The 27,664-nt window shown below is 32.5% G+C and overlaps 4 protein-coding genes and 1 long non-coding RNA gene across 7 annotated transcripts; 3 read left to right on the top strand and 2 right to left on the bottom strand.

The window, feature by feature from the left end:
- Window positions 1-3,597: 3,597 nt before the first annotated feature.
- Window positions 3,598-7,005, top strand: LOC101222650. The gene is made up of 9 exons (XR_004218255.1): window positions 3,598-3,911; window positions 4,020-4,338; window positions 4,429-4,554; window positions 4,625-4,741; window positions 4,969-5,178; window positions 5,265-5,373; window positions 5,672-5,844; window positions 5,935-6,285; window positions 6,379-7,005. It is a non-coding gene; the product is annotated as a cellulose synthase-like protein B4 (long non-coding RNA).
- A 902-nt stretch (window positions 7,006-7,907) lies between these two features.
- Window positions 7,908-11,910, top strand: LOC101222894 (cell differentiation protein rcd1). 2 transcript variants are annotated; one of them, XM_011660395.2, is made up of 9 exons: window positions 7,908-8,332; window positions 9,397-9,468; window positions 9,559-9,648; window positions 9,852-9,894; window positions 10,075-10,181; window positions 10,469-10,564; window positions 10,702-10,871; window positions 10,980-11,049; window positions 11,524-11,910. In XM_011660395.2, the coding sequence occupies exons 1-9, from the start codon at window positions 8,177-8,179 to the stop codon at window positions 11,614-11,616; spliced, it is 897 nt and encodes a 298-aa protein (XP_011658697.1). In that variant the 5' UTR covers window positions 7,908-8,176; the 3' UTR covers window positions 11,617-11,910. The 2 variants fall into 2 exon arrangements, with proteins under 2 accessions (XP_011658697.1, XP_004144502.1); XM_004144454.3 differs by having other exon boundaries at window positions 7,913-8,332; window positions 10,681-10,871.
- Window positions 11,911-12,795: 885 nt separating this feature from the next.
- Window positions 12,796-15,036, top strand: LOC101202853. 2 transcript variants are annotated; one of them, XM_011660394.2, is made up of 3 exons: window positions 12,796-13,131; window positions 13,458-13,474; window positions 14,338-15,036. In XM_011660394.2, the coding sequence occupies exons 1-3, from the start codon at window positions 12,921-12,923 to the stop codon at window positions 14,689-14,691; spliced, it is 582 nt and encodes a 193-aa protein (XP_011658696.1). In that variant the 5' UTR covers window positions 12,796-12,920; the 3' UTR covers window positions 14,692-15,036. The 2 variants fall into 2 exon arrangements, with proteins under 2 accessions (XP_011658696.1, XP_004144504.1); XM_004144456.3 differs by having other exon boundaries at window positions 12,799-13,131; window positions 13,458-13,481; window positions 14,345-15,036.
- Window positions 15,037-15,245: 209 nt separating this feature from the next.
- LOC101223126 (fatty acid hydroperoxide lyase, chloroplastic) lies at window positions 15,246-20,855 on the bottom strand. Its single transcript, XM_004144455.3, has 3 exons — window positions 20,285-20,855; window positions 17,141-17,522; window positions 15,246-16,051 (listed from the first exon to the last, which is right to left on the bottom strand). Exons 1-3 carry the CDS (start codon window positions 20,699-20,701, stop codon window positions 15,405-15,407), a joined length of 1,446 nt encoding a protein of 481 aa, XP_004144503.1. The 5' UTR covers window positions 20,702-20,855; the 3' UTR covers window positions 15,246-15,404.
- Window positions 20,856-23,618: 2,763 nt separating this feature from the next.
- On the bottom strand, window positions 23,619-27,333 carry LOC101203089. The gene is made up of 3 exons (XM_004144457.3): window positions 26,967-27,333; window positions 24,306-25,610; window positions 23,619-24,201 (listed from the first exon to the last, which is right to left on the bottom strand). The coding sequence occupies exons 1-3, from the start codon at window positions 27,147-27,149 to the stop codon at window positions 23,974-23,976; spliced, it is 1,716 nt and encodes a 571-aa protein (XP_004144505.1). The 5' UTR covers window positions 27,150-27,333; the 3' UTR covers window positions 23,619-23,973.
- Between the last annotated feature and the right edge of the window lie 331 nt (window positions 27,334-27,664).

The raw sequence follows: 27,664 nt of genomic DNA, 5'->3' as shown, positions 1-27,664 counted from the left end.
TTCAATTTCTTGAAGTCTAAATAAAGTTTAATCCTCCTAGTGTTTTATCTTTCAGGAGATGTTAATTTCGAAGTTTATAAGAACTTCACGTCTTAAGAGTCATTTAGAATTTGAGTACTTCAATTCTCCAAAATAGAGCTTCAATTGTTTCTTCAACCAAAGATCCCAAAACGAAGGGAAAGTTCTCAGGCTTTAGGTGGACTTGGGTCTATTTGATTGTTGGTTTTAAACTTGGGTTCATTTACCTTTTAGACTTACACTTAAGTTCATTATTCTCATTTGACCCAATTTTTATATCTAATTTGGTTGGGTACAAGAAAACTTAATTACCCAAATTCAAGAAAATTATAATTATCACTTGTTGTGACGACGTGACAAAATTTAATTTGGTGAAATTTCTTAATCAAGAGATACTTTAGAACAAAGATTGTGAGATAAAATTAGCACAATCACAAAACTAATTATATAAACAAAAAAACAAAACTTACTGCCTCGTGGGATAATTCTTCTTAAGTGGTTTGTCAATTTCTTGAATGAACAAAAGATGAAGATGGAGGAGTAATTTCAAATTTTTATTTAAATTTACATTATCATTCATCATTCCTTTTAAGAATAATTGTAATTGATGGTCATTTGAGGAACAATAATTAAGAATATAACAATATTTTAAAAAAATTACAAATATAGCAAAACTATCGCTAATAGACATGTATCGTTGATAGACTCGTATGATCTATCAGTAATAGACCAATATTTACAATATAGTCCATCGATGATAGACTTGTATCGTTGATAGAATTTAACAAATTTTGTTATATTTGTAAATTTTTAAAAATATTGTTATATACTTAATTATTTTGAATCTAATGACTAAATTTGCAACTATCTATTCAAAAGAAAAAAAAGGTTGAGATTATACAACGAAAAAAAGGTTTTATAACCTATATAGGCAAGAGGAAAGAAGTAAAAGGCAACCTATAAATTATATTTTCTAGATTATTTTGATTTTCATTTGTTTCATTCTCACACGTTCTTCCCTTTATATTGCTTTTATTTTTCCGTCTTCCACCAAAATAAGAAATGCAAACAAAATTAAAATGAGTTACTAAAATCAACAAACATATATATTCTCTAATTTCTCCATGTAAATAAACTCATAAATCAAATTCCTTCCTAAAGCACACACTTATAAAAAAAAATCAATATAACATCCAAAAAAAAAAATGGCTAAAAAGTGCATGCTACTCAAGGAAATAAGCAATATGTATAAAACTAAAACTACAAACAATTCTATTAAACTCTTCTAAGTTCTCTCTGCCTATATATTTTTAGTATTCTACACTTACTTTTATGTGAGCTAATGCGTACATTCGTTTCTACGTGAACTAATCTTTGGTATGAGTTTTACCACATTTTATCATAGATATATGGATATGTCCATTCCATGTCAAAACATTTTTATGTGTCTATTGTGGATGGCGGCCTTCAGGGGTCATCGTCCTTTTTTAAAAAGAAATTATCATTATCTCTGTGTATGTTTCAGATTGTAACAAATTACCATAGTTTGTCTTCACCTATGGATCATGCAACATTTTTCACAAATTTTTCGAATGGAGACCCTTATTTTCATATTTGTGTCATTCTTTACCTTAATTTTGAATTTACTTATTGGATGAAAATAAAATTCTTAAAATTTTCTATTTCGAGTTGTATATGTCTCCCTAAAAGAAAAGAATATTACATATAAAAGACTACTTTTTCACCTAATCATTCAAATCTTTGCTTCGTAGCTAGTCTATAAATTATACGACTTTTGTTCTTGGTTGAATCGTAACAATTTACTCAAATTTTGACTCATGTCCACACTTATTCAAATGAAAATTTAAGATAACTGTTAAAGATACTTATCTATTATTTTTTTTCAAAATAAAAAAGAACACATATGTATGGTGTGAATAATATATATTGAATTTGTCATCTCTCATTCACTCAATTATTAAATCACCAAAAACTAAAGGGGGGTAAGCTGATGGATGGACCAACCAGCAGAGTCGAAGTCGAAGACAAGCCATTTTCATACAAGCTTTACTTCTAGAAAATTCCTTGTTCAATGATCGCGGGTTGATATGATCATCGGACCCCGGACACGTGAGAACGTAGCCCAGAAGGACGGAAAAGATAGAGCACAAATTTAATACATCCAACATTGTGTCACAAAATATCAAAAAGTACATGACCTTGTTTGTATATATATATACATATTTGAACCCCAACTATCTTTATCTTATCTTCTTGTGTTGTAGATTATTTTGTTAAAACAAACAAATTAACTTCAATAAATTTAGAAGATGATTATTTGTGTAGCTTTTGTTTTTATATTATATATACGGGATGATTTAATGACTAAAATTGATAATCAATTATAATTAATTTAAATATAATTTACACATTTCTATAATTATAGACTAAAACTATATTGTTTTTTATCTATGATTTATTGAATTAAGTGGAATAAATTGAATTAGTTGACAATAACTACCATTATAGGAACAAATGCATCAAGATGAGAAAAACAAAATAATAATATGACATCAAACATTAACAGAGAGAGAGAATGATTTGATATTTTGTAAAAGAAAATTTGAATTAAATTTAGTTTATTCAAAATTGAAATAAATTTGATTGAAAAAAAACACAACAATTGATAAACTATTTAAACATCTAAAAATTAACTAAAACACAAAATCTCTTATATATAAACACTAAACATACCTTGGGCCATTAAATAATATAAACAATAAAGTGTAAAAGTAATAGAATGTAAATATGTTATCAATTTTTATATCTTCCACCATTAAATATTATCATTACTTTTATTATTTTTAATATATATATATTTTTATTGCTCTATCTATCTATTTGTGTATCTATATATACTTGTAAGCAAAATTTTCAACTTGTAAAAGGTAATATGAAACTATAAGCTTATAGTATTAAAAGTTTAAAATAATAAAATTCACATAAAAATAATTTCTTTTGTAAAACTATTTTTATAAAATTAAAAAAAAAAAGTTGATTTACTTTTTATTCTTCAATCAAACAAGTATACATAAAATTGGTTTATCGGTTATTATTGATTTATACCCTATTATTCAATTTATCCTTCCATCATCTGTATCTTTATTTTTAATAACAAATAATTTTTAATTTTCATGAATTTAAAATTATTAGTTTTCTTTTTAACAAAATGGAACATTCAAAAATTGATAAAGAAAAATTAATTTTATTAAAAACTAAATAAATTAAACAATAAAATTACCTTCTTACTTAGATATATTATTTCACTATTTTTTTTATAATTAAATAATAATAATAATAATAATAATAACAATAAATTTAAAAATAATAATTTATAGAAAAAATCTATCATTTTAACCTAATAATTTTGAAAACACCTATTTTTTCCATTTTTTTTTTTGAAAAACACCCTTCTCGAAATCACCCAAACCAACGTGAATCACGTTAACTTATCTAATACCTCTGCTCCAAATATTGAATGTTTCTCTATATCTACAAAACCTTTATTATAATTTCATGGTTTGAGACTATAAAATAGTGGTGTCAACTTTACACACTAAACTCATCACCCGAATCTCTTCAACAATGTCCAATTCCTTCCCTCTCTACCAAAAATTGGCCATCAAAAAACCCATACAAAGATCTGTTGAACTTCTCATTTTGATTCTCGCCATTTCCCTTCTTCTTTACCGTCTCCTTTACCTCCAATCCCATGCCCTCCTTTCGCTTCTCGCCTTCTTCTCCGAACTCTGTTTCACCTTCGACTGGTTTCTCTACCTTCTTTTAAATTGGAATCCCGTCGACTACAAAACATACCCTCAACACTTCAAACAGTCTGTTTTACAAAACCCCTTTTCTTCTTCTTCCCATTCATCCAATCCATTTCCTCAATTATTTCTCTGATTTTTTGTTGATTTGGGTTTTTCCTTTTTCTTTTACAGAGTTCATGAGGTTCCTGCGGTGGACGTGTTGGTGACGACTGCGGATTGGAAGCTTGAGCCGTCGGTTATGGTGGCCAACACAGTGTTGTCTCTGTTGGCCGTAGATTATCCGGCTGGAAAACTTACTTGCTATATCTCCGACGATGGGGGATCTCCGGTTTTGCTATACGCTCTTGTTGAAGCCTCGAATTTTGCTAGAATTTGGGTTCCTTTCTGTAAGAAGTATAACGTCCAAGTTAGAGCTCCGTTTAGATACTTCTCCGGTAAGTCTCCATCCGCCGGCGGCCATGAATTCCAACAGGAGGAGAAGAGGATGAAGGTACACACATTCAATATGTATATATATTTTTTTAGTAAACTTGAAAGTATATGAACTAATAAATGACCTCTATTTTTATATTATACATAGGATGAATATGAACGACTTCGTGAGAAGATTGAAGCTGCGGAAGAGAACCCAATGGTATACGAAACTTCTAAATACTATGAAGCTTTTAGAAACACAGACAAGAAGAACCATCCCACCATTATTAAGGTAATTAGATTGTGTTACTATTCTTTAATTCGTAATATTTATGGAGTTTGTTAATGAGGAAATTTTGCAGATTTTATTAGAAAACAAAGGGAATGATTCAAATGGGATACCAAATTTGGTATATGTTGCAAGAGAAAAACGACCAAATCAACCTCATTACTACAAAGCTGGTGCTTTGAATGTTTTGGTATGTTTACCAAACTTAACACTTTGGATATATATTGTATTATATCTATTGGTAATTTTTATTATTATTGACAATATTTAATTGATTATATAATAACAAAGCGTTTTAGGGTATAAAATATATGTTTTTAATTATGAAGTTCCAAGATTGTATCTATAGTTGATTTATTAATTTCTCTATCAAGATAGTGAGACATTTTCATTGTTATTGAAATTGAAACAAATTAGACAAGGGTATCGGGAGTGATGACAAATGCGCCATTTATAGTAAATATAGATTGCGACATGTATGTCAACAACCCAAATGTCGTAGTAGATGCCATGTGTATTCTAGTCGGAGCAACAGAAAAGGAAAGTGTTTTCGCGCAATTCCCTCAAGTGTTTTACAATCAACCCAAAGATGATCCATTTGGGTGTCAAATGATTACCCTCTTCCAAGTAATTCAAACTCTCTTTAGTTGTTTTAGACTTAAACTCTCACAATATTCAGTCTTCTTCTTATTTATTTTGTGGTATTATGGTAGATGTTGTTACGTGGGATGGCAGGAATTCAAGGTCCTCTCTACAGTGGATGTAATTGCTTTCATAGACGTAAAACTATTTATACCTTGAATAGTTCACAGAACAAAACAGGTAGTAGTTAACTTAACTTATTCACAATTTTGACTCTATAATTTATAAACATGTGTTATATAATATTTTTAATCATCTCGTTATCTGTATTCTGAATTATTCTTTCATAATAAACTTTATAAATTTTCCTCTACTCAGTAAACATAGCTTTTAATAATAGATTGTTCGTGAACCATAGGTGGTGTATTGATTATTTTTACCATTTATGTGTCAATATCATTCATCTTATGATCATTTTGTTGGGACAATGCATGTTAGGATGATATTGATACGTTATTTTGTAATGATTTATGCTTAGGAAAAATTGAGGAGAATTTTGGAGAATCAGAAGAGTTGACCAAGGCAACGGATGAAATATTAAGAGGGGTGAAGTCCAGTACTGATCATACAACAAATCTTTCTACTTCCATTCAGTCCGCGTATCAAGTAGCAAGTGCCAACTACGAAAACAACACTGCCTGGGGTTTAAAGGTCAGTGTTTTTTCTTAAGAAAAAAAGAAAGAAAGAGAGAAAAGAAAATTAATAATACTAATAATAATGGGTTGAGCTATTTTTAATTAGGTGGGATGGTTATATGGGTCCATGACAGAAGACATCCTTATGGGAATAAAGATCCATTCAAAAGGGTGGAAATCGGTGTTGGTGCTGCCAAACCCACCAGCCTTTATGGGGTTGGCTTCCATGGGTGGCTCTGAGACTCTGATCCAAAGAAAGAGATGGGTCACAGGCATTTTGGAGATATTGATCAGTAAAAACAACCCACTTTTAACTTTTTTCTTCACTCACCTCAAGTTTAGACAGTCTTTAGCTTACACATATTTCCTAACTCGAAGCCTCTTTGCCATTCCCGAATTAACTTATGCCATTCTTCCTGCCTATGCCATTCTCACCAACTCTCACTTCTTGCCTTCGGTAAGTTCACATTTCAATATAATATATATGATAACTTTATTATATATGGCCGTTTAATAAATATTTATATTGTATTTTTGGCAAAATTGTTAGGTCCAAGACACAGCTTTATTGGCAATCTTTGTACCCACATTTATCCTTTACCACTCCCATTCAATAATATTTGAGTATCTCCAATGGGGCTTATCCCTTCATGCATGGTGGAACAAGGTAAGGATGGAAATGATCTTGAGTACAAGTTCATATGCCTTTGGGATTTTGAGCCTTGTTTTGAAGCTCTTTGGTATTTCTGAGGCGGTGTTCGAAGTTACGCCTAAAGACCAATCTGATGCCGATGCTACTAATGCCAACCATCACGACGTTGGGAGGTTTACATTTGATGAATCACCGTTATTTGTTCTCGGTACAACGTTAGTGTTATTGAACTTGATGGCATTGTTGTTTGCCGCGTTTGTTGGGATGCAACCGCTAATATTATCGGTACCCAATGATGGGCGACATCGCGGGTTCGGGATAGGCGAGATTTTGGGTTGTGTGTGGGTGTTGTTGACTCTTTTACCCTTCTTGAAAGGCTTGTTTGCTAAAGGAAAATATGGGATCCCCTTTTCCACCATATGTAAATCAGCTGCTTTGATATTGCTTTTTGTTGTACCCTTCTCCAAGTGGCTTTGATGAATTTTCTCTCTTTGAATAAAATAGTTGTTGTTCAAGTATTGATCACATTTTTGCCAATATATTTTTCAATACTAAAGATTATTCCATATCCAGGAGTTTTCTTTTATTGATCTTTTCACCATATATTATATCAATTTTGGTAATGTTGAAACAATTGTGTGCTAACATTAACACTTATAAACATATATTTAGAAACAGTACAGGCATTTAATAATTTGTGAATTATTGTATTTTAGTTATTGAGCTGAGAAAATAATATATATTTTAGATAAATTATTTTGCATGTAATTACTTGATTCTAAATAAGAGTATAGCTAAATAAGAGTATGGCTCAACTTTGTACTTGAACCTAGAATGTTTTAAATTTAAATCTCTTATCATAATTTGTACTTTTAATATTGAAATGTGATATTCATCAAGCTCGCAAATCATTTTATTGTTCAAGTAATTTACCTTATTTTTTAAATATGTTAAATTATATGGTATGTTTGAATTTTTAAGTGTATATTAAATAATTTATAAGAAAGAAAGTTTAAACAAAAATGAATTTCTTCAAAAAATATTTTAAGAAGATTGATAAACTATTTACATTAGAACAAAATCACTATAAACAAAATTCGTTAAAATGTTCTTTTTTTCTTTATCATTTTTTAAAATTTTAGTTAATATGATATCTAACACTAATTAAAAAAAACACTTGAATTAGTAAGAAAAGTTATATAACTATTCCAAATCATATAGGAAAATTCTACTTCTGAAATTTTGCTAATTTGTATGAAATCCTATATCAAAATTTTAAAATTCCAAATCAAATCCAAATTGGACATCCAAAGTCACCACAAATATATTCTAATTTGCAAAAAGTTTAGAAAAGATAGGACTTAGCAATATGGCGAAACATGGCAAAATCATAAACAAGTTAGAAACTTTAGCTAAATGTCGACCCAAGATGGATTGAGAAAAAAGTAATTGAAAGAAGGGGTGAATTTTATAGAGTGGAGCAATAGATATTTGATGTTTAGCGGCCGGAGAAATCATCGGCTGTGAGGTGACAGTATAAAGGCAAAGAATATGCAGACAACAAAGAGAATTATGTTTTCTTCCAAACCAATCTCCACATTTCTTTTTCGATTTCACTTTCACTTCCTCACTTTCTTCTCTCTTTTCTCATTTCCCATTTCCCAACTCCCAACTCTCTCTTCCCATTTCCTCAATCATGGCCAATCTTCCTGTCTTTCTGTTCGCTGAACCAACCACCGCCTTGGAACCCAATCCTCCTCTTACGGACCTAACCAATGTCTCTGTCGATGAGCTCATTCTCGCTCTCAACCACGCCCGTACTCGTGAACGTGCTTTGCACCTTCTTTCTCAGGTACTCTAAACCCAAATGCCTATAAATGATTGAATATACTGTAATTTATCCGTTTAAGTTAATGGGTTTTGATCGGGAGATCGTATTGCACACTTTTTTTTTTGTGGTGGCTTTGGAGTCGGACTAAAGAAGGGAGAAAAGAAAACCCATGAATTCTTAATCCATTCCTAAAAACAAAGAGAGTTGTAATGTTGGTCCAATTCATAATGGAATAAAACTCAAGTTTTGGTTTTCTGTTCTTTCTTTTTTAACTTTTTATTGTGTGGTTCTCGTCACGGAAATTACTGAAACAGCCTGTTGTACATGCATTCCTGTTAGGCTCTCGACTCTCGCCCTCGTGATTGTACGTCTTCGCAATCGCTTCTTGTTCCTGACTCTCGCTATTCTTTCTGTTCGCTCCTTTTCTATGAAAAAAGTGAGCGAAAAGCAAAGTTCAAGAGAGAGAGAGAGAGAGAGAGAGAGAGAGAGAGAGAGAATGGAGTGTTGAACTTGCTGTTTAAATTTTATTTTTCAAATGTGATTCTTCACTTTGTTTTGATCTGATTTTATAATTTCAAATGATATGATAAAAATATGCTTTTATTCTTTGTTGTTTTATGTTTCTGTAATGCATATCTCTAATGTGAATCTATGGGATGACACTTATTTTAACTGTAATTTTTACTTTTAGTCACAAAAGTTAACGTGGGCTTTTATCTAAAGCTTAAAGATCATTCGTGAAAGCATGTAGGAATACTAATACGAGCGAACATTCCGGGGGAACATTCAGGGCGAACATTGAAATTGAACCATTCGGGATAAAATAGAGACTTTGAAGCTTCTTTTTTGTGTTTTCAAAACTTGGTCCTAATTCTGAAAATATTGGTAGAAATGGTGACAAAACAAAGAAACGTATAGATGTAAGCAATATTTATAGGCTTATTTTTCAAAACTCAATTGTTTATCGAAATGGCCCTAAATTTCTGTGCAAAATATTGGGAAAGAATTTGATTACCAATAAACTTCGAATGTTTTCCCCAATGATTCAAACTCTTAAGTGCAGATTTTTGGTTTTTTCTCTTCAGAACAGGAGTATGTTTGATAATTTGGCTGTTCTGATATGGCATTCCTTTGGTACTATGTTTACCCTTCTAAAGGTATGAACTCTCAACTGTGGCAATGCCTTTATAGAACAATGTCAATCTTCAAGATGTGTGATTTCTTTTATTTGTGTGTTGCAATTGAAGGAAATTATGGACGTTTACCATATGCTGTCCAAGCCTGACCTTACAGAAAAAGATTCAACTAGGGTCTGCAATGCTCTTGCTCTTCTTCAGGTTATCATCTCACTTCTGTTATCAGATGTGAAGTTGAATGAAGATAGATTGTTTTGTTTGTTGATCATTTTGACTTGTATGAAATTGTGTTTGTCAATTCCTCCTCGGATACATGTCATTTAGAACATGCACCTTATCTCCATGGTTGAACACAAAAATCCATCTTCCGCTTGCTTAAGAAACTGTGTACTTATCTTCTGCAGTGTGTAGCCTCTCACCCAGAAACAAGGGTGCCATTTATGAAAGGTAAAGTCTCAGCAAAATTCGATATATATCTCTCTGTTGTTTTTTTTTCTTTTTACATGTTAAAGGCGTTTGGAATTGATGTTTAGGCATTAACCAGTGACCTTTTGAATTAGGTAGCATTGATGGTCTGACTTTTGCTGATCTTTCATGTCTTCTGATTGAATGCATATTATTTTGCAGCTAAAATTCCACTCTATTTGTACCCTTTCCTTAATACCACCATCAAGGAAAAACCTCATGAATATCTCAGACTCACTAGCTTAGGAGTAATTGGTGCACTAGTGAAGGTAGTCACTTGTTTCTTTTCTTTACATTTTGTTTTCTGTTCTGAGGTTAACATCAACTCTTGCTAGTATCATGATGAAATGATTACTTTGGAACAAACTAATGAGTTTAAAGACAACGACGAACTTTATTGAGTTTAAAGACAGCAACGAGCTCTAATGAGTTTAAAGACAAACGAGCTGTGTACCAAAGAGAAAAAAGAAACTCTCAGTTCAAAAATCAAAATCAAATTCTGTGTAACTACATGAGTTATTTTGTACCTATGCAATTGCTTACCTCACTCTTGCAGGTTGATGACAAGGAAGTTATTTACTTCCTACTCAAAACGGAAATAGTTCCATACTGTCTGCGATGCATGGATGTGGGAAAAGGCTTGTCAAAAACGGTGAGTTCCGCAAGACGAGATCGTAAACCAAGCACAGATATTGTTTTCTCAATGATGTCACACATCTTTATTCATTTATTATCAAGGCTGTCACTCATTATCCTAAGATCATCCAGGTTGCCACGTTTATTGTTCAGAAAATTCTAATGAATGAAGAGGGATTGAGGTACTGCTGTATCATAGCTGATCGCTTTTTTGCAATAACTCATGCCTTGGAAACAATGATGGAAAGACTTTCGGAAGAACCCTCACAACGGCTGCTTAAACATATTTTTCGCTGTTATCTTATGCTCTCTGAAAGTCCAAGGTTAGCTAAAAGTTCCTCTGAAGGCTTTAAAAACTTCATTATTTGATTGGTTTTACCACTACCCTTTATACCACATCATTGATTTTGTGCTTGGTTTTATCAATAAAGGGCTTGCCTGGGACTTGGGAGACTCCTTCCTCGGATGCTAAACGACAGCGCCTTTACTGACCTCCTTCATGTAAGTTTTACAATGACAATGAAGTTGTATTGCTATTGCTATTTCTCACCACTAGTTCCCTTGATAATTTCTCAGAAAACAGAACATGTATTGTTGCATATCAATCTGACTGCCTCTTATATGTCACTGGTTGTATAACTATCTATTCATTCCCCATCCTTCAAGTTGATAAGAGCCCTTTATAAAACTTGTTCAATTGGTTCTTTTTGTTCAAGTTCACCTAGTATATTGCAATGAGGGGTTCGGCTGAAATAGTTCAATTCCTCCCATTTTAATAGTATTCACAATTGAAGTCTGCACATTTATTGATAAACTTCATCTCTCCTCTTTACCTCTTTTACACATTTATTGAGGAACTTAATTTTCACAACTCAACGCCTCAAACACAAACAACTTTCTGGTTTCAACTCAATTTGCCCATATGCTCTTAAGCCTGAAGCTTATGCAATTTTTACTGTCTTGTCTTACCCGCAGGATGATCCAACTGTCATGAGCTCTTTCAAGCAGTTGCTTCGCAAGGTACATCGAGACGATGGAAACAAACAAGGCAATCCAAAAACAGGCTGAAGTTATGTGCAAACTTTGCCAATTCTACTGCACAGAATTATATAATAACATACACATAGCTCTAAAAATGAGTCAGTTCCTCCATCTTTCACACATCTCTTTACTATGTAGATCACAAGAGTAGATGTTGTAATTTGAACCACTTAAACCATAGTGTTAGGCCTTTCTTGTCTTCTTCCAAGGCATTTACTTTTTGTTTTTGTATTCTCGTAACTCTGTTAATTACAACATTTTTGTTACTTAATATTTCCACTCAAATAAACTAAGCAAAACTGGAAGCTTTTAACCATACTACATCTACATGTTTATAGACAGATTTAAAAATGGTTTGAATTACTTTGGTAAAGTTGAAAAACATTTCCAAACATTTCTTTTATAGATTAAAATTAATTCTAATATAGTGAAACTTGTGTTTAAAAGAATAATATTAATTTTGAATAAATTCAAGATTTAAACTGTTGGACATGATGATGTGATTACCTATCTGATCACCTAAATGGTGTTCATAAATCTAATTATTGAAATATTTTCATATTTAAATTTGAATATATGTTTTACTATATTCCGAACCCTAATAGAAGAAAACTATTCAAGAAGGCATTGGATAGTTACATAAATAGATGGAAATGAATTTTTATACACTAAACTAATATAGCAACCACATTATAACATCTTCAAACTCATTGAATACTTCTCCTTAATTGAATCGGTTAACATATTAAATTATTCGTCCAACACTAAATTGCTTACTGAAAAAATAAATGGTCCATATCATAGTATTGTATTGGACATGATGTGAATTTATCATTGTCTCAACTTAGTACTAGCATATATATATATGTATATATATAAGTAATTTTATATTAATATCATTATCATTACTATGTCTAATGGTAAATTAGTCTTCCATTCTCCACTAGTCCCAAGTTCAAGTCTATAAAACTCAAATTCTCTAGTGACTAAAAGGGTTTGTAGGCAGACCATTTTCTTCTATACCAAATTAAAACTATTGGGGCTAAATTTTATATTTGGGTAAAAATTCATTCTCTTGGACTCAGAAGTAAATTTAACTCTTTGTTTCAAGGAAATAATAATAAAAAATAAAAAAAATTAATTTTAGAATTTTTAAAATGTTGTGATAAAAAAAAAAGAGATAAAGATATTGAAGAAATTTTAAGAAACCATTAGATTGCAATATCCAAACAAACTCAACTCTAAATCTCTCCCATCCCCAACTTCTTTTTTTCTTTCTTAAACTTCAACTATTTCAATTCACTCTCTCCAAATTCCTTCCACTTCCTCCCATGGCAATTCAGCCCTCTTCTTGCAATCCCTCACTCATCAAGTTAGGATTAGCTTTGATCGCCATTACCATTGTTGGTTACATTCTCGGCCCTCCTCTCTATTGGCACTTCAAGGAAGGTTTAGCCGTCGTTACTCACTCTTCTTCCTCTTCCTCATGCCCTCCTTGTTTCTGCGACTGCCCTTCTCACCCTGTCATCTCAATTCCTGAAGGTATTTCTTTACTTATGCTCAGATCCGATTAGATCTCTTCTTCTGGGTTTCTTCTACTTTTGCTTAGATCTCGTTCTGGGTTTTGCGGTTCGGTTGAGTTTCTTCTCTTTTTATTATTCTGTCTCTCGATTCGTAGGATTTATGTCTTTTATGTAGTTTTAAGAATTTTGAATTAGTTTCTGCTCATGGGTATTGCCTTAATTGTTTAGGGGCATCTGATTATGGATGTAAGCTTCTTCCAGTCTTGTATGTCTTTTAATTTTTCCCTTCTTGTGGTTTTGTGTAATTTGTATACTTACTTTGGTGCTTTTCTGTCTGTTGTGCAGAATTGAGGAACTCTACCTTTGCAGGTTAGTTTAACTTTCTTTCTCAAATGGTTATATTGTTTTTGCTCCATCATAACTCTTGGAAAGCAACAATTTTCCTAAACTTTGCCATATGGGTATCAAAGATCTCAATATCTCAATCCTTATGACCATGAATTCGTTTGCACTATTCTAAGAGAGCCATTTAAATATGTTTTCTTAGGCTGTAAATGACGAGGCTTTGTGTTTGAAATAACACTGCAACATAAATGGATTGATGAGAATGATTGATCTATGAATTTTGCTTCTTAATATGTTTAAATGTCAAGATTCATAAGTGCTTCTGAAAATTGTGTGTGATGAACTGACTATGAGTGTAAGGCCACAATCATGAATGGTGAACTTGGATAGCTCATTGTTTACCATCGATATGAAGTTTCGGGCTCAGCTCTTGTAGACATAATAGCTCTTTGGATTTCTTTCCTCATATTTCATTCTTATTCCAACTGCCATTGATGTCACCTTCCTTTCACTATAGTGAACTGATACCAGAGTTGTGATAAAAGATCACGGAGAAGAGATGGATTAGAATTTTTTCCTTTGTTTAACCTATAAAATTCAATCGCTGGACTGCAGTCTAAGAAGCACCGATATGGATTAGACACAACATGAACATGAGGACACACCATTTTTTTACAATTTTGAACACATACATGACAAGGACAGTTTATTAAAACGTGCATTTGAAATCATATATATCACTTTTAAACAAGAAGAAATTGTGTGTTGGCTTTGTACAATTAGTGTATCACATTTATTTCTCTAAAAAGCGTCCAAATCATGTCGGGCACGGAAATGCTAATCAAATCCATGCTTCTTAGATCGTAATCACTCATTGCATTTTGCAGATTGTGTTAAGCATGACCCAGAAGTGAGTCGAGACACAGAGAAGAACTTTGCAGACCTATTATTAGAGGAACTGAAGTTAAAGGAAGCCGAAGCTTTGGAAAATCAACGCCGTGCCGATGTGGCTCTACTCGAGGCGAAAAAGATGACATCCCAGTATCAAAAAGAAGCAGACAAGTGCAATTCTGGGATGGAAACATGTGAAGAAGCAAGAGAGAAAGCTGAAGCAGTATTAACAGCACAAAAGAGACTAACAGCTATGTGGGAGCAAAGGGCTCGCCAAAGGGGATGGAAAGAAGGCACTGCCAAATCTCGTACTCAAAAACAGGGAAATATTCAAACTGCATAAAGAGAGCATCCAAACAGTATCACTTCTTTCCATCCTGATTTTTTGTTTTCTGATAAATATATTTATCTTTTTCGGATAGTAACTTAAATTTTACTCAAAATAGATCGAAAGTGATTATTACAGGTATGTTTAGTGAATTGAAATGTCAATTACCATTGTTAGTTCATCATAAGAAAAGGTTCATTAGTTGAAAGCAACTAATGTGTTCTTGAAGATGTCGTGTTTACTCATTCAGTCATTTGTCACCTTCATTGTGAATTTTTAAGGTCCTCTCTCTGACTGTGAAAGCAAATTCTTTTGGATTTGCACTAGTTGGATATATACAAATATTCTTTTGCTTTGCCAGGGGTGGGATGGTTTAGAACCATTGTCATGCCACTACACATTCTGCCATTGAGATTGAATCAAGTAAATTCGTAAGCTGCTAAAGCAGTTTGGTAATTATTTGGTTTATGAAATTTATGTTTGTTTTTCTTAATTTTTTTTACCGACGGGTTTTCCATTTCTTATGTAAATGTTTGAATTCTTACCCAAATTTTAAAAACAAAACCTACTATTTTAAAAGGTAAAGTAAATCTTGATTTTATTGATTTATTCATTCCAAATCTTCCCATTTTGGCTCCAAACTCATACATAAGAAAGAAGCCATTGAACAAGAAAAGTGCATCTCTCAATAAACGATACATAATGTATATATAATTCACTTTCACTTTTCAATTAGCCCTTTGAAAAGCTGTAATGGAACCTCCTTCCCCAGCAATCGAATCATACCTTTTAAATATGTAAGCCACAAACACCACCCCCGTCAGCACCACTAAATCCTTCCCAGCACACTGCTTGTTCTTCTCGCTCGGTGTCCCCGTTTGCGGCCCATTCGACCAAAATAAATAATCCAGCAGCGCTGCCCCTTTCTCTCCCCGGAATCGGTCTGGATTAAACGCCTCCGGTTCATCGAACACCTCTGGATCTCTCATCACCAGCGGCTGATACCCACAAAGCAGTTCCCCTTTCTTGATGTTATACGTTGAATTGTAGGAAGTTAGCTTGAAATCTTTTCTGGCTCTGGCGTATTGGGAGGGAACTGGGGGGTCAAGCCGGAGTGTCTCGTAGACGATGGAGTAGATGAGGTCCATCTCCTTGACTGACTCGAAGGTCAGACCAGAGCTGGATTTTGACCTGACTTCCTTGAGGATTCTTTGTTGTAGACCGGTTTTATCATTGAGTATACGGTCAAGTAGAACAGGGAAGAAGAGACTGAAGCCACCATAGGCGTTGAAGCCCATGGTGAAGATGAGATTGTGAATGGCTTCTTCCTTTGTTAACCCGAACTCGGTGACACCTCGCTCAACAACTTCTGCCCCTGTTCAAAAACACAACAAACACTAAATTTTACAACGTGTTTAAAGTGTTGAATTAGTTATCATAGTCTATAATTGTTTAGAGTATAGACTGTTTTAGTTTGAGTAGAATATAGTAAATAACAAGAGAAAGAGATAGTAGTAAACGGAAAGAGAGATTTGAAATAGTAATATTGTAAATAGCTGTAGATTAGAATAGTTGGAAACAACTATAATAAATGTTGGGGTCCAAATATCCCATGCAAGTAACCCAAATTTTGAGCAGAAGAACAAGAAGAAATGTCCCTACTTTTCAAAAACTTGGGTTTTAAGATTTTTTTCTTCATATTATATCGAAGTAAAATTATCAAAATGGATTATAGTCCGCATGGGTTGTGATCTTGCTCTCAGTTTTTAGAGTTACATGATTGAAAATGGAGGAGCAAGCAGTTGGCAAGTGCAAAATGCAAGGGTTGAGTCCTATATGCATGCATCATAAAGTCGTTTCAATAATTTCCGTTGATGACGACAACAAAATATTACATTTTAAAAAGAGCAAATTTCATTGTATCTGTAATTTTGGATTAATAGTACAATTATCTCTAGATTCTAGTTTTAGTCCTGCTCTAAAATTTAAATCTATAGTACTTCGTTCATTATAAAAAATATCTAATAAGCTTTTGAACTATCAATTTTGTCTTTAATAGATCCTTACACATCAAAAATGTAGATTATGATCTTAAATTAGAGATTAAAAAATATAAGAAAAAGTTTGATTTTTATAGATTATAATTAGAATCTAGTCCATATGTTAAGAATTATCTACAATGAGTGGTTGGAAAAATTAAATTCTAACCTTCTCCGCACCTAAAACTATAAAAATAACTTTAAACATGGCCATTTGTTTGGAAAATATATGTAATGTACTCCCAAACAATGTTATATTACAATTTTGTTCCAAGTTATCAAACTACCTGTAGTGTGTATATGTATATTATTAGCATTTTTTATATTCTAATTCATTAACCAATGGATGGTCGATTAAGCTTACTTATCATTAATGAAAATGAAAAAAAAGAGACAGAGATAATGTGGTTTAAAGGAGAAAGTACCTTCTTTTTGGAAGAAATCGTAGAGTCTTTGGTAGCGGGAAGCAATGGGGAAAAAGGGTAAGCGGAAAGAGTGAAGGAATATTTCTTCAAGGGGCTGGAGAACGCCGATGTGGATGGTGGGAACGAGCTGGAGGCCGAGCCAGATTATGACGTCTATGTATCCGGATTTTGCCACTTCCGGTGATTTTGCAGTGTCGGCGCCGGCGAGAGTTTTGGAGAAGAAATTGAAAAGAGCTGGTTGGAGAAAGTTTCTGAAACCCGATTGTTTGTTCTTTGCCATTTCTAATTCAATGCCGTCCCACATCGTCGATAGGTTGGATTCCAACTCCGATATCCATATCCTTGAGCTCCGCCGTAGAATGTCTGTAATGAAGTTCTTTACCTGCATGAGAATTCAATTCAACTCAATTCCGATGAAGAATTTTGTAGAGTTTAAATTCGATGTCATTCAAAATTATCGTTGGGAAATTGTAATTGACCAAGACATTGTTTCAAAATTTAAGATTCACTTTTAACACAAAATCGAAAATTGTACTATAAGGATTACCAGAAATCTATGACAAACAAAACAAATTTCAACTTTGTAATTCTACATTATTTTTAATCTTGTGGATATTACCTTATCAAAACATATACCAAAAACAATCTCCCCTTTTTAACTTATACTGTGGGATTTTCGTCACATGCTCACCACACCACTCTTTTTTTTTTTCTCTCCCCTCTCCTTCATTGCAGCTCTACGTCAACATCAACATATCACCACGTCCTTTTTTCTATTTTCCTCCTTTCTTCTTTCATATCCTCCATTTCCTCTTCCACCTTCTTTCTTCTTTCTTCATCCACATTTATTTTCAAAAATCAAAATTCGTTGGTTGTTGTTTGTGCGTCCCTCGATTTGCTTCTTACATAAAAGTTAAAGCTAAAAAGCTCAAGTTAATTAGTGAAATGAATTTAATGTAATATCTAAGGAATCCTCTCTCTGGTGTGAATGAGAGTGAAAAAGAGAAAGATATATAATAATATTAAAATATTAGAAGTATCAATCCTAACTTTCAAATTTACTGCACAAACCCAAAGTTAACTATTTTAAATATATATATATATATATATATATATTGTTTTTTTATGAAAAAAAAAACTTTATTTTAAGAAAATAGTATGTGAGCATGTAATAATGGATATGATTTGAAAATTTGAATAAGAGGAGAGAAATGGTGGCATTTAATAAGTGGGAACACAATAGGAAGTATTAGGAAAATTCTCATTTTCGTTTAAAAAACAAACAAAAGTATGAAAAACATATTTGCAATCAATTATTGTTAACAGACAAAAAAACTGAAGTTGTTGCCATTCCCTACCATATCCACATCTCAATGTTTAAAATGCGTATGAAATAGATGGCTCCTCTCAAACAATAGATATTTACATCCAAAAACTCCAACACCACAAATATATATATTTTTTGTACCAACCATTTATCTTGAAAATAAATACAAATTATATATCATACATTTTTGTTTAAAAATAGCCTTATTTATTTATTTATTCAATTTTAATCTTTTGTACTTAAATCTTAAATTTAGCCAAAAAAAACTGAAATTGACTTACTAATAATAATAATTTTCATAAAAAAACAAAGCATTGGATAAACTTTATATTTTTTGATAGATGTAAGTGATTAAAATTGGACATTTAAAAGAACATAAACTAAGAGGTCTAGAAACCAAAATGATATTTGAACCAAAGTCACTTTCTTTAGCCTCTATAGTAACAAGCAAAAAAAAAAATGAATCAACAAATATTTAGCTAAACTGACAAATAGATGTGACAGAAGAGATGTATGATTCAAATATCACCTCCATAATTTATAATAACAAAAAGGGAAAGAAAAGAACAAAAGCAGAAGAGCGTTATAATCAACAAAATTTGAATGCGCAAAAAGAATTAGGGAAATTTGTTATGATTAAAATATAAGAGAAAGAGAGAGTAGGGATAATTATAAGTGTATAAAGAGTGATTAAAAATTGAAATGAGTGATGAGAGGAGTTAAAAGATGAAGGCAGTATGAGTAAGTATCTTATTTTAGTTAAAAATGGGGAATGTTGATTCTTAATGCTTTTCAAAAGGAGAAGAAAGGAATCATGACCCAAAAGGTTCTATAAGACAAGACAATGACATGTGTAAGTACGTACAGAAAGTTAAATTGCGAAACAATGTCTCAACTTTTTTCTTTCAATTTAAAAAAGAAAATATCAACCAACGGGGAAAAAATGGCCCCACTCCAATTCCAAAGCATTTATGAGAAAAAATGGGATAATAAAAAGCTAAGCTCAGGTCACCATTTCAATATTTTGTTTTTATTTTTATATTATTATAAACAAATATCATATTTAGGAACTGATTTTGTTTCTCTTCTTCAAAAATAAAATGTATTATTTTTAAGTTTCTTTTTCATTTTCTTCCTAATTTGTTTTCAAAATTAATTTTGATAAAAACAAAAAACATATTACCAAACATGCCTGGAAATATGTTCAACATTTTGAGTACCTTTATTTAAATTGTCTAAAAATAATAAAAATAAGAATAATCTACCTTGAATTTTAGTTACTTTTAATAAAATAGGACAATTACAAATATATATGTCAAAATCTATCATTCTATCACCAATACCATATTACAAATATTAATCTATCGTTGGTAAACCTTGTTAGTATTCTTGCTAATAGATTTTATTATATTCACAATTTTTTAAAATGATTATTATAGTGTAAAATGAACAAAATTAAAGGAGGGTGATGGATTATTAAAAGTAGAAGTAATTTTGAAGGTTGAAGTTCCGAAATTTAAAAAGATGAAAATATTTTAAGAAGAAATGGGGAGTTAGTGGTGCTTGATTATTATTATTGTAATAGTTATTTAATTATAATTAAACTTCTTTATATATATGGGAAAAAAGGAATAAAATGAGAAAAGCTGGGTTACGTGAGACGTTTTCTTGGCGGGGAACGGTCTAAAAATGGGGATAAAAAAAATTCCCAAATCCAAAATGCCAATCGGAACCCTAATTTCCATTTTAAAAACAAATGCGAAAATGGGAATCAATCGTTGACCTAAGAATGGAAGAAGAAATTATCCAGATCGTACCTTGGAGTGATTGGGTTCCGAGGTATCCAAATAAGCACACACTCTCATGTTTCCGGTGAAACTGATGCTGGGCATGAAATCACCGACCAGAACATTATTTTTCTCCACGATTTCCATGTCAAATAGATGCGCAAAGGACTTGCAATCCAGAACCGCAACTACTCTGGGATCAGCGGAGATGAAAGGGAAAGACGGAGGAACATTGGTTCTGAAAACCGTGCTTCGATTCTTCTCCATACGAGTCCTGAAGAACTTATCGGGTCCTTGAAACCAGTAGTAATCGAGTCGGTCACCGATGGATCCCAGCAGCGGCAAACCGTAGCTGCCGGGGATATTTCTGAGAGGTAAAGAGACCGGCGGGGGGGAAATAGATGAAGGTATGGAAGGCATTCCGCCGGAGGTCATGGTGAGGTGCATCGATATTTGAGAGATGTGGGAGTATGAATTTGAAAGGGAGGGGAGAGGTTGGTTGAACTTTTCCGGTGGAGAGAAGAGGAGGAGGGTGAGGGGGAGAGTTTGGGTGAGGAGATTTGTTAAGTGAAGTGATTGGGAGAGGGAGAGGGAGAGTGACGCGTCTAATGCTCATTTGTTAATATTAATTTATGAGCAAATTGTGGATAAACCCATTCTTCTAACTAAAACTTACTTAAATAAATAACTCAGTTTAACATTTAAGAATTTACACTATATATTATTCAAAACGTTACTTTTAATCTTAACAAAGTGTTTTTGAAATGAGATTTAATCTAATATAAAAATTAATATTTGGATACACCATCTCTTACATCTAAATTGTAATACTAAACTCATTATATTTGGTTAAATTTCCATTAAACCTTATTTTATATCGTTTTTATGTTTTACGATCTTGTTTTATTTGGTGCTTAATTCAATGTGTACTCCTAACACGTTTTCTAATCGTGTTTGACATTATTCTAATTTTTCAAACATCCCTAAATTGTTAATAACAATTAATTAATTTTAAAATATTAAAATGAGCAGTGGTAGAATAATGAAGATTGGTTCTTATAATTAAAATGGAAAACCTCTCTCTATCATCCAATTTCTTGGAACATTCCACGTGAAAAACAATCAAGTCAAGTAAAAAGAAAAAATCTTTTTCAAAAAAGATAGTTATAAAATCCTTACCTCAAAATGTGACCAATGGAATTGACAAGTCATAAACAAAAAATCTAAACTTACGGAATTCAAAATTATAACAATAGTTGGCATCTTTTAAAAATGAAGAATCCACAAAAACTAACACCAAAATCAACATTTCACCCATATTAAGGTATATAATGACTACTCCTTTTGTACTGAGAACGAATGAAATATAACTCAATTCACTCCTCAGATGAAAAAAATAATATTTTATTGTTCTTATAATTAAATGAATAGAAACAAATTAAAGTGTGATGTGAGAGGGATGAAAATTGATTGGAAGTGTCCTTGATATTTTAAAATAAATCTGTGGCCACTTGTTTCAATATTATCCATCCTATATATATATATACGATCCATATATGAACACAAATAAATGATTTCACTTGTCATTTTTGTCAATTTCCTATTAAAAAACGCTTTTATTAAGATGGTGAGATTTCTCATTTGTGTTGAGTTCTTTTTTTCCATAAGTTAGGGCAAAATTATTTCTGAACTGATTTTCTCCAAAATGTGTAAGATTGTTATGGTGGGAGTTTAATAATTAATAGAGGGTGAGAGGGTGTTGTGTTGTCTTAAAAGATGATAAAAGAAAAAGAAACCCAAAGATAAGTAAGGAATGATTGTCTAATAATAACAATTACCTCAACCCCATATGTTAGTTTGATAAGTGAATAAATGAGTATGCTAAAAGTGAGCCTAACTAACCACTACCACATACTAACTCTATTAGTTTTCTTGTGGTAGAAAGCTCAAATCTTTGCTAAACTAACTAAACATAAATATAATCTCAATGCTCAAATTTGAAGTAAGATGGTCAATTTGAATTACTTGGTTTTGATTGATCATGATTTCCTTTGTTTGTTCTTATTTGTAACAACTCTTGTATAAAATTTTACTACTACTAATAAAAATTGCAGCATGTCTAAGTTTTAAGTTTAGACTAAAAAAAAGCTAACCTATCATAAATTTACAGATCTTAAGTCATGTTTATCGATTCATGAAAATTGATGTAATTGTAATGATATTCAAATTAATGATCAATTGAATAGTGGACCTCAATCATAAATGTAATTAGATTGCTTTTGATTGTTTTACATAAAACTATGAATTTTATCAAATTTACTGATACCATTTCATAACTCAAACCATGATAGTAACTGTATTAGTAAATGTGTCAAAATTCATAGTTTTTCTTTTAAAGAGTAGCAATAATGGTAACTATGACCATAATCATAACGATAATGGTGAAGTTACAATATATTTTTCGAAAGTAATCAAATTAATCATCATTCACTTGTCAATTGGACCGTAGCTTTTATTTACTGATTTGGATGTGAACCTCACATATACATACGTATGTAGAACACAAGTAAATAACATCAAACCTAATAACATGGATCAACTTTTGATTCATTCTCATTGGATTAGGTCTTACTACTAATTCAAAAGATTTAGGAAAATTTGGATTATTTGGTTAAACTAAACAAAACTTGTTAAATCAAGTATAATTGATTTTGTATTTTTGTATTTTAGTGGTTTTGTCGAGTAGTGTCTGAATTAAATTAAATTGAATGCTCCTAAGATATTAATAGAAAGAAAAACCTTGAAAAAAAGAAAAGAAAAGAAAAGAAAATGAAGCAATTGGAAGGACATGAGATGGGAAAGCATTAGTTGGGTCAAAAGAAAGAAAGAGCAAAATCCCAAATTTATGAGGTTTAAGATATGGACCATTTAAATGAGGGTTTTCTAATGCCTACGAGGCAACTTCTCATTATTGCTTCACTTTAAATTTCATTAATGCAATTCAATGTTTTACAATTCATTTTTCTCTATTTTGAAAAAAAAAGAAGGATGGGTCTGGTCATTCTACATTATTTCTCTTTTTTTTTCTCTCTCTCATGTGTCAACCTGAAATAAAGAAAAGAAATGCAGCTAGTCCCATCTCATTTAATCTATTATTTTTAATTATTATCATTATTATTTTAATTACAATAATTATTATTATACTTAATATTCTTAATACTTTTAAAACAACTCTTTTACCTAAATACTTTTAAATTCACCCTTTTTGCATAAATACTTTTAAAAACACTCCTTTTTATCAATTTTTTTTAAAAAAAACACCCCTTTTTTCAGATAACCCGAAAAAGAGACAGGACAATAGTAATTAATAAATCTGATTTACTTTTCATGGTTCACAATTTGGTCTCTTTGAGATTGAATACAACCTAATTCAAAGTTCTTTGTATTTACCATAATTTTGCTAACCATCAACCTACATTTATCATAATTTACAGCTACCAGACACAACAATGGACATCACAGATTCATCTGATCATTCAAATTTCATCCTCCCAAGTTTCAAGAATTACTGTACATTAAATTCCAATCACTATTGTGAATCAACTTCATGAATAACAATCATGGAACCCTTCGCTGGTAGATGATGTGTACAAAGAATAATAATGGAAATCAGATTAAACCATAACACTTCAATATCACACAGCTCCTAGCAGCAGGAATCAGCTCTTTTGATGAACAGCGATTTGATGGATGTCCATCTCCTTCAACATCACCGCACGTCCACATGAATCACATGGTGCTGTCCTAGACCCACAAATGCTTTCATGCTCAGACAGACCTCTCAATCTATCTCGGATATCCATAGCAGAATTTCCCGCTTGAACCATGTCTCCACAAAACTGACAAGCTATCAGCCGTAGTGGGCAAACGGATGCTTGATGTCGAACCTGTCAAAAATACATTGGATCACGCAGCTTACCATCAAGAAAGTCTGGCACATTAAGACATTGTGAAAATGAAACAAGAACAGCACAAACTATCATTTTCTTACCATCTCTTCTTTCTCAAGGACTAGTCCACAAGCACATTTGAGTGGTACATGGAACACTTTGTCATGCTTCTCCATCTCGCTTTTCTGAAGAGCTTGTCCACATTTCTCGCAATGCACATGGTTCCTTGCCTCTTCAACTCTAAGGACCACACCACAGTCAGCGTGCTGGCAAACGATGTTGTGTCTGCTGCAATAAGCTTCGTGCAAAGCTATAGTTCGACTGGGTATGTAATGCTTACAATTCCGACATTCTACAGTATCCTGGTGTGTAGATGTTGATGAAGAGACTTCCTGTTTACCAACTACCTTATGGTTCGTAGCCTCCTCAAAACTCACTTGGATTTGATACTTCGAAGTTCCCTTAAATCCATACACTCCAATGCTATAAGTCCCAGGCCCGAAGTTCTTGTCTTTAGAGTTGAGGATTAGGACCTTTGAACCAATATCATGTGAAGACCACGAATGCTGATGCTGAGAAGGAAATATGAGAGGATGCTTTGAAATGTAAATGTTTGTATCTCCTTCATTAGTCTCCACTTCAAGCTTTACCTCGACTCTAGCATTTCCAGATGAAATTATATCCCATATATCATTGTCTATAGAGAACTTGTAATATGAATAACACCCTTCCTCTACCATTCCAGACTCGTGCTTCTTAAAAGTTAGCAGCTTGAGAACACGTTGATCCATTGCTCCAGAGGGTGAATCAGGACCGACGATATCAACCTCAATATCTGTTTCTAAAACAGATATACTAGAAGATGGTTTCAACTCAAGAACATTTAACTTGTACGTAAGCTCCCCATAGACAACAGTCAGTATGTCACCTTGAGAAAGGGTAGCATGCTGACGAAGACTTGTCTCAAGGATAGCTTTGTGATTTGGCAAGTCCAAAAAGCCTAAACCTTCTGGTTGCAGTTTTGCATAGGTTCCTTTGGGTAGCCACACATAACGTACTTCAACTAATGGCTTCGTTAAAGACTCATCCAGAAATAAATTTTGCCAGACATGAGGAGGGAGTTCAACAAAACCTTCATCTGCAGTAAACTCCAAAACACCTGAATGGGTGGCTCTGTGAGTCTTTTCCTTAGTAACTTCCGAGTTAGAAGGACCTTCTTGATGAACTACTGACAGTTGGAAGTACACAGGTCCCTTATCAAAAGCACCTTGATCAGACAATTCTGTGAAACTAGATGGGGACAGCTTGATCTTGTCTCCATTACCCTGATAAGGTATAGCCTCTAAAATACGGTAAAAGCTAATTCCTCTTCCCGCAAGCAAGGTTTCCTCCATTAGCTGATCAGCCTGGGAATGTCCAGAGCCTTGTTAAAACTCAAAAGGGAAAGTGGAAAATGCATGCATAAAAAGTGGATGACTGGCCAGAATTCCAAACACCAGAATCAGCAATTTCAATAGTTTACTTATTATCAATACCGGGTAATGAGGATATAGGAAAATGAAGAAGTTCAATAACAATGAAAATATTGTAAACGCAACTACAACTTTATATAAGTTTATATAACATAAGTTGATCCTCTGGAATTTTAAAACTTTATTGACTTTCACAAAGCATTCAATACTAATCGTTTAGTTAAGATGTTTAAATGTCCAAAAGGGATAATTTTTATACAGAAATATTTAGAATTTCCATGAACACAAGCGAAACAAGAATATTTACTTTTCTGGGACTCTTTTTCATATAACTTACAACATCAATAGTTCTTAACAATAACCTTTTAAGAATTGTGTTCAGACATTTACCTTCTTCCTATCATCCTATAAAATACAGTCAGAGATCATTATGTAATATTAGTTTTTAAGCAAGAAATTAGGCTCCAAATGACCTGTTTGAAGAAATAACCCTATCCTTATCCTACATAGATAACTCTCTATCGCATGAAAAACTTCGAAAGCCAGTTTGTTCCCTCTTTAGCAGAAGAGTGTCAACACCGCACCATAATCTTAGAAACACAAACAAAACTTAGCCATACGCCAAACAAGTTAAGCACAAAAGATGCAACAAAAACACGTCAACATTTAAATCCTTTTCTCATTTCGCAATCATTTAAAGTTATCTAGGTTGTGAACGTTGTGAAGGGTTTGTTCTAAATGATTCCATTTTCTGAAATCATCAACCAGGACACAACCGACAAGCCAGGAATTTCAAAACGCCAGGAAATACCTTCAGCATTACGTTTATTGGGTGACTGAGTTCATTTCAAAAGACCTAAATACAAGGAAAGAACGAAGTTTCTGGTGTAAACTACCAAAGGGATTGTTGTATGAATAAGGAAGATTTAATACAAACACAATCTTTAACTATGGTAACTAACAATACAGCTTATTATAGCTTTGTTTACACCAGCTTCCTTGCTTTAAATCCTCCAGACAAAAGCATAATCTAATTATGGTTCGAATCAATACATAATAAAGAACATACTACATAAACATTTGAGCATAGAGAATGACTAAAAGTTCGCAATCTCAATTCAGAACCAAATAGCTTCCTCATCAAGAGAAGAATCAAAAGAAAAAACACAAAAGATCCAACCGTATGCGATCGCCATTTACAATAAAAACTTTCCATCAAGACAAACATACCAATACGAATTCTTCGATTAACTCAATCTAGAACAAAAAGAATTCAGTTGTAGAGTGCACCTTAATTCGGGCCTCGGCAGCATCGAGTCGCCTTGAAACTTGAGCCGCTTCAATAGCTTCTCGAAGCTTTCTGGCTTCTTCTTTAGCTTTCCTTTCCCTTTCCACTTTCCGTCGAGCCATCTCCTTCCTCTCCTTCTGCTCTTTCTCGAGCTTCTCTCTAGCCCTTCTGAGCTCGAAATCCATCCCTTACAAATCTGAGTCCTTTCAATAGCTGAAAATTTTCTGTTTCTTGTCCAAAACGTAAATCCGATCAGAAAAAAAGAATGGTGGAGTCGTTGATTGTTGGTGTTCCGATTGGATTTGGAGATTGTATTTATGAAATTTTCTGGTGAGACGAAAGTTTTCGACTTCTTGAAGAAAAAGCAAATCGGGTTTCTTTTCTACGGTCAATTATGGATAGTGAATGGGTCGTAATTGGGCTTGATTCTCCAACCTTCTAGCCCCTTCTTTTCCAATGGCCCGGCCCATCTCCGTTTGAGTAAGGGATACGTAATTATACTAAAATTTGTCCAAATCTATCCACCACGTTTAGAATTGATCTATCGTTAAATAGATGAATTTATAACTAATAGTAATAGAAATGTATCATAGATAGATTTTACCTTTTTTTTTTTAATGTTAGTTATATATTTGATTAGGATATTTTTTAAAAAAATTTATGAAATTATAAATCTATTATTTGATAGATTATAGAAAGA

The sequence above is a fragment of the Cucumis sativus genome, chromosome 7 (assembly GCF_000004075.3).
Source record: "Cucumis sativus cultivar 9930 chromosome 7, Cucumber_9930_V3, whole genome shotgun sequence".
Taxonomy (NCBI): domain Eukaryota; kingdom Viridiplantae; phylum Streptophyta; class Magnoliopsida; order Cucurbitales; family Cucurbitaceae; genus Cucumis; species Cucumis sativus.
This window is presented reverse-complemented; position numbering and strand designations above follow the sequence as displayed.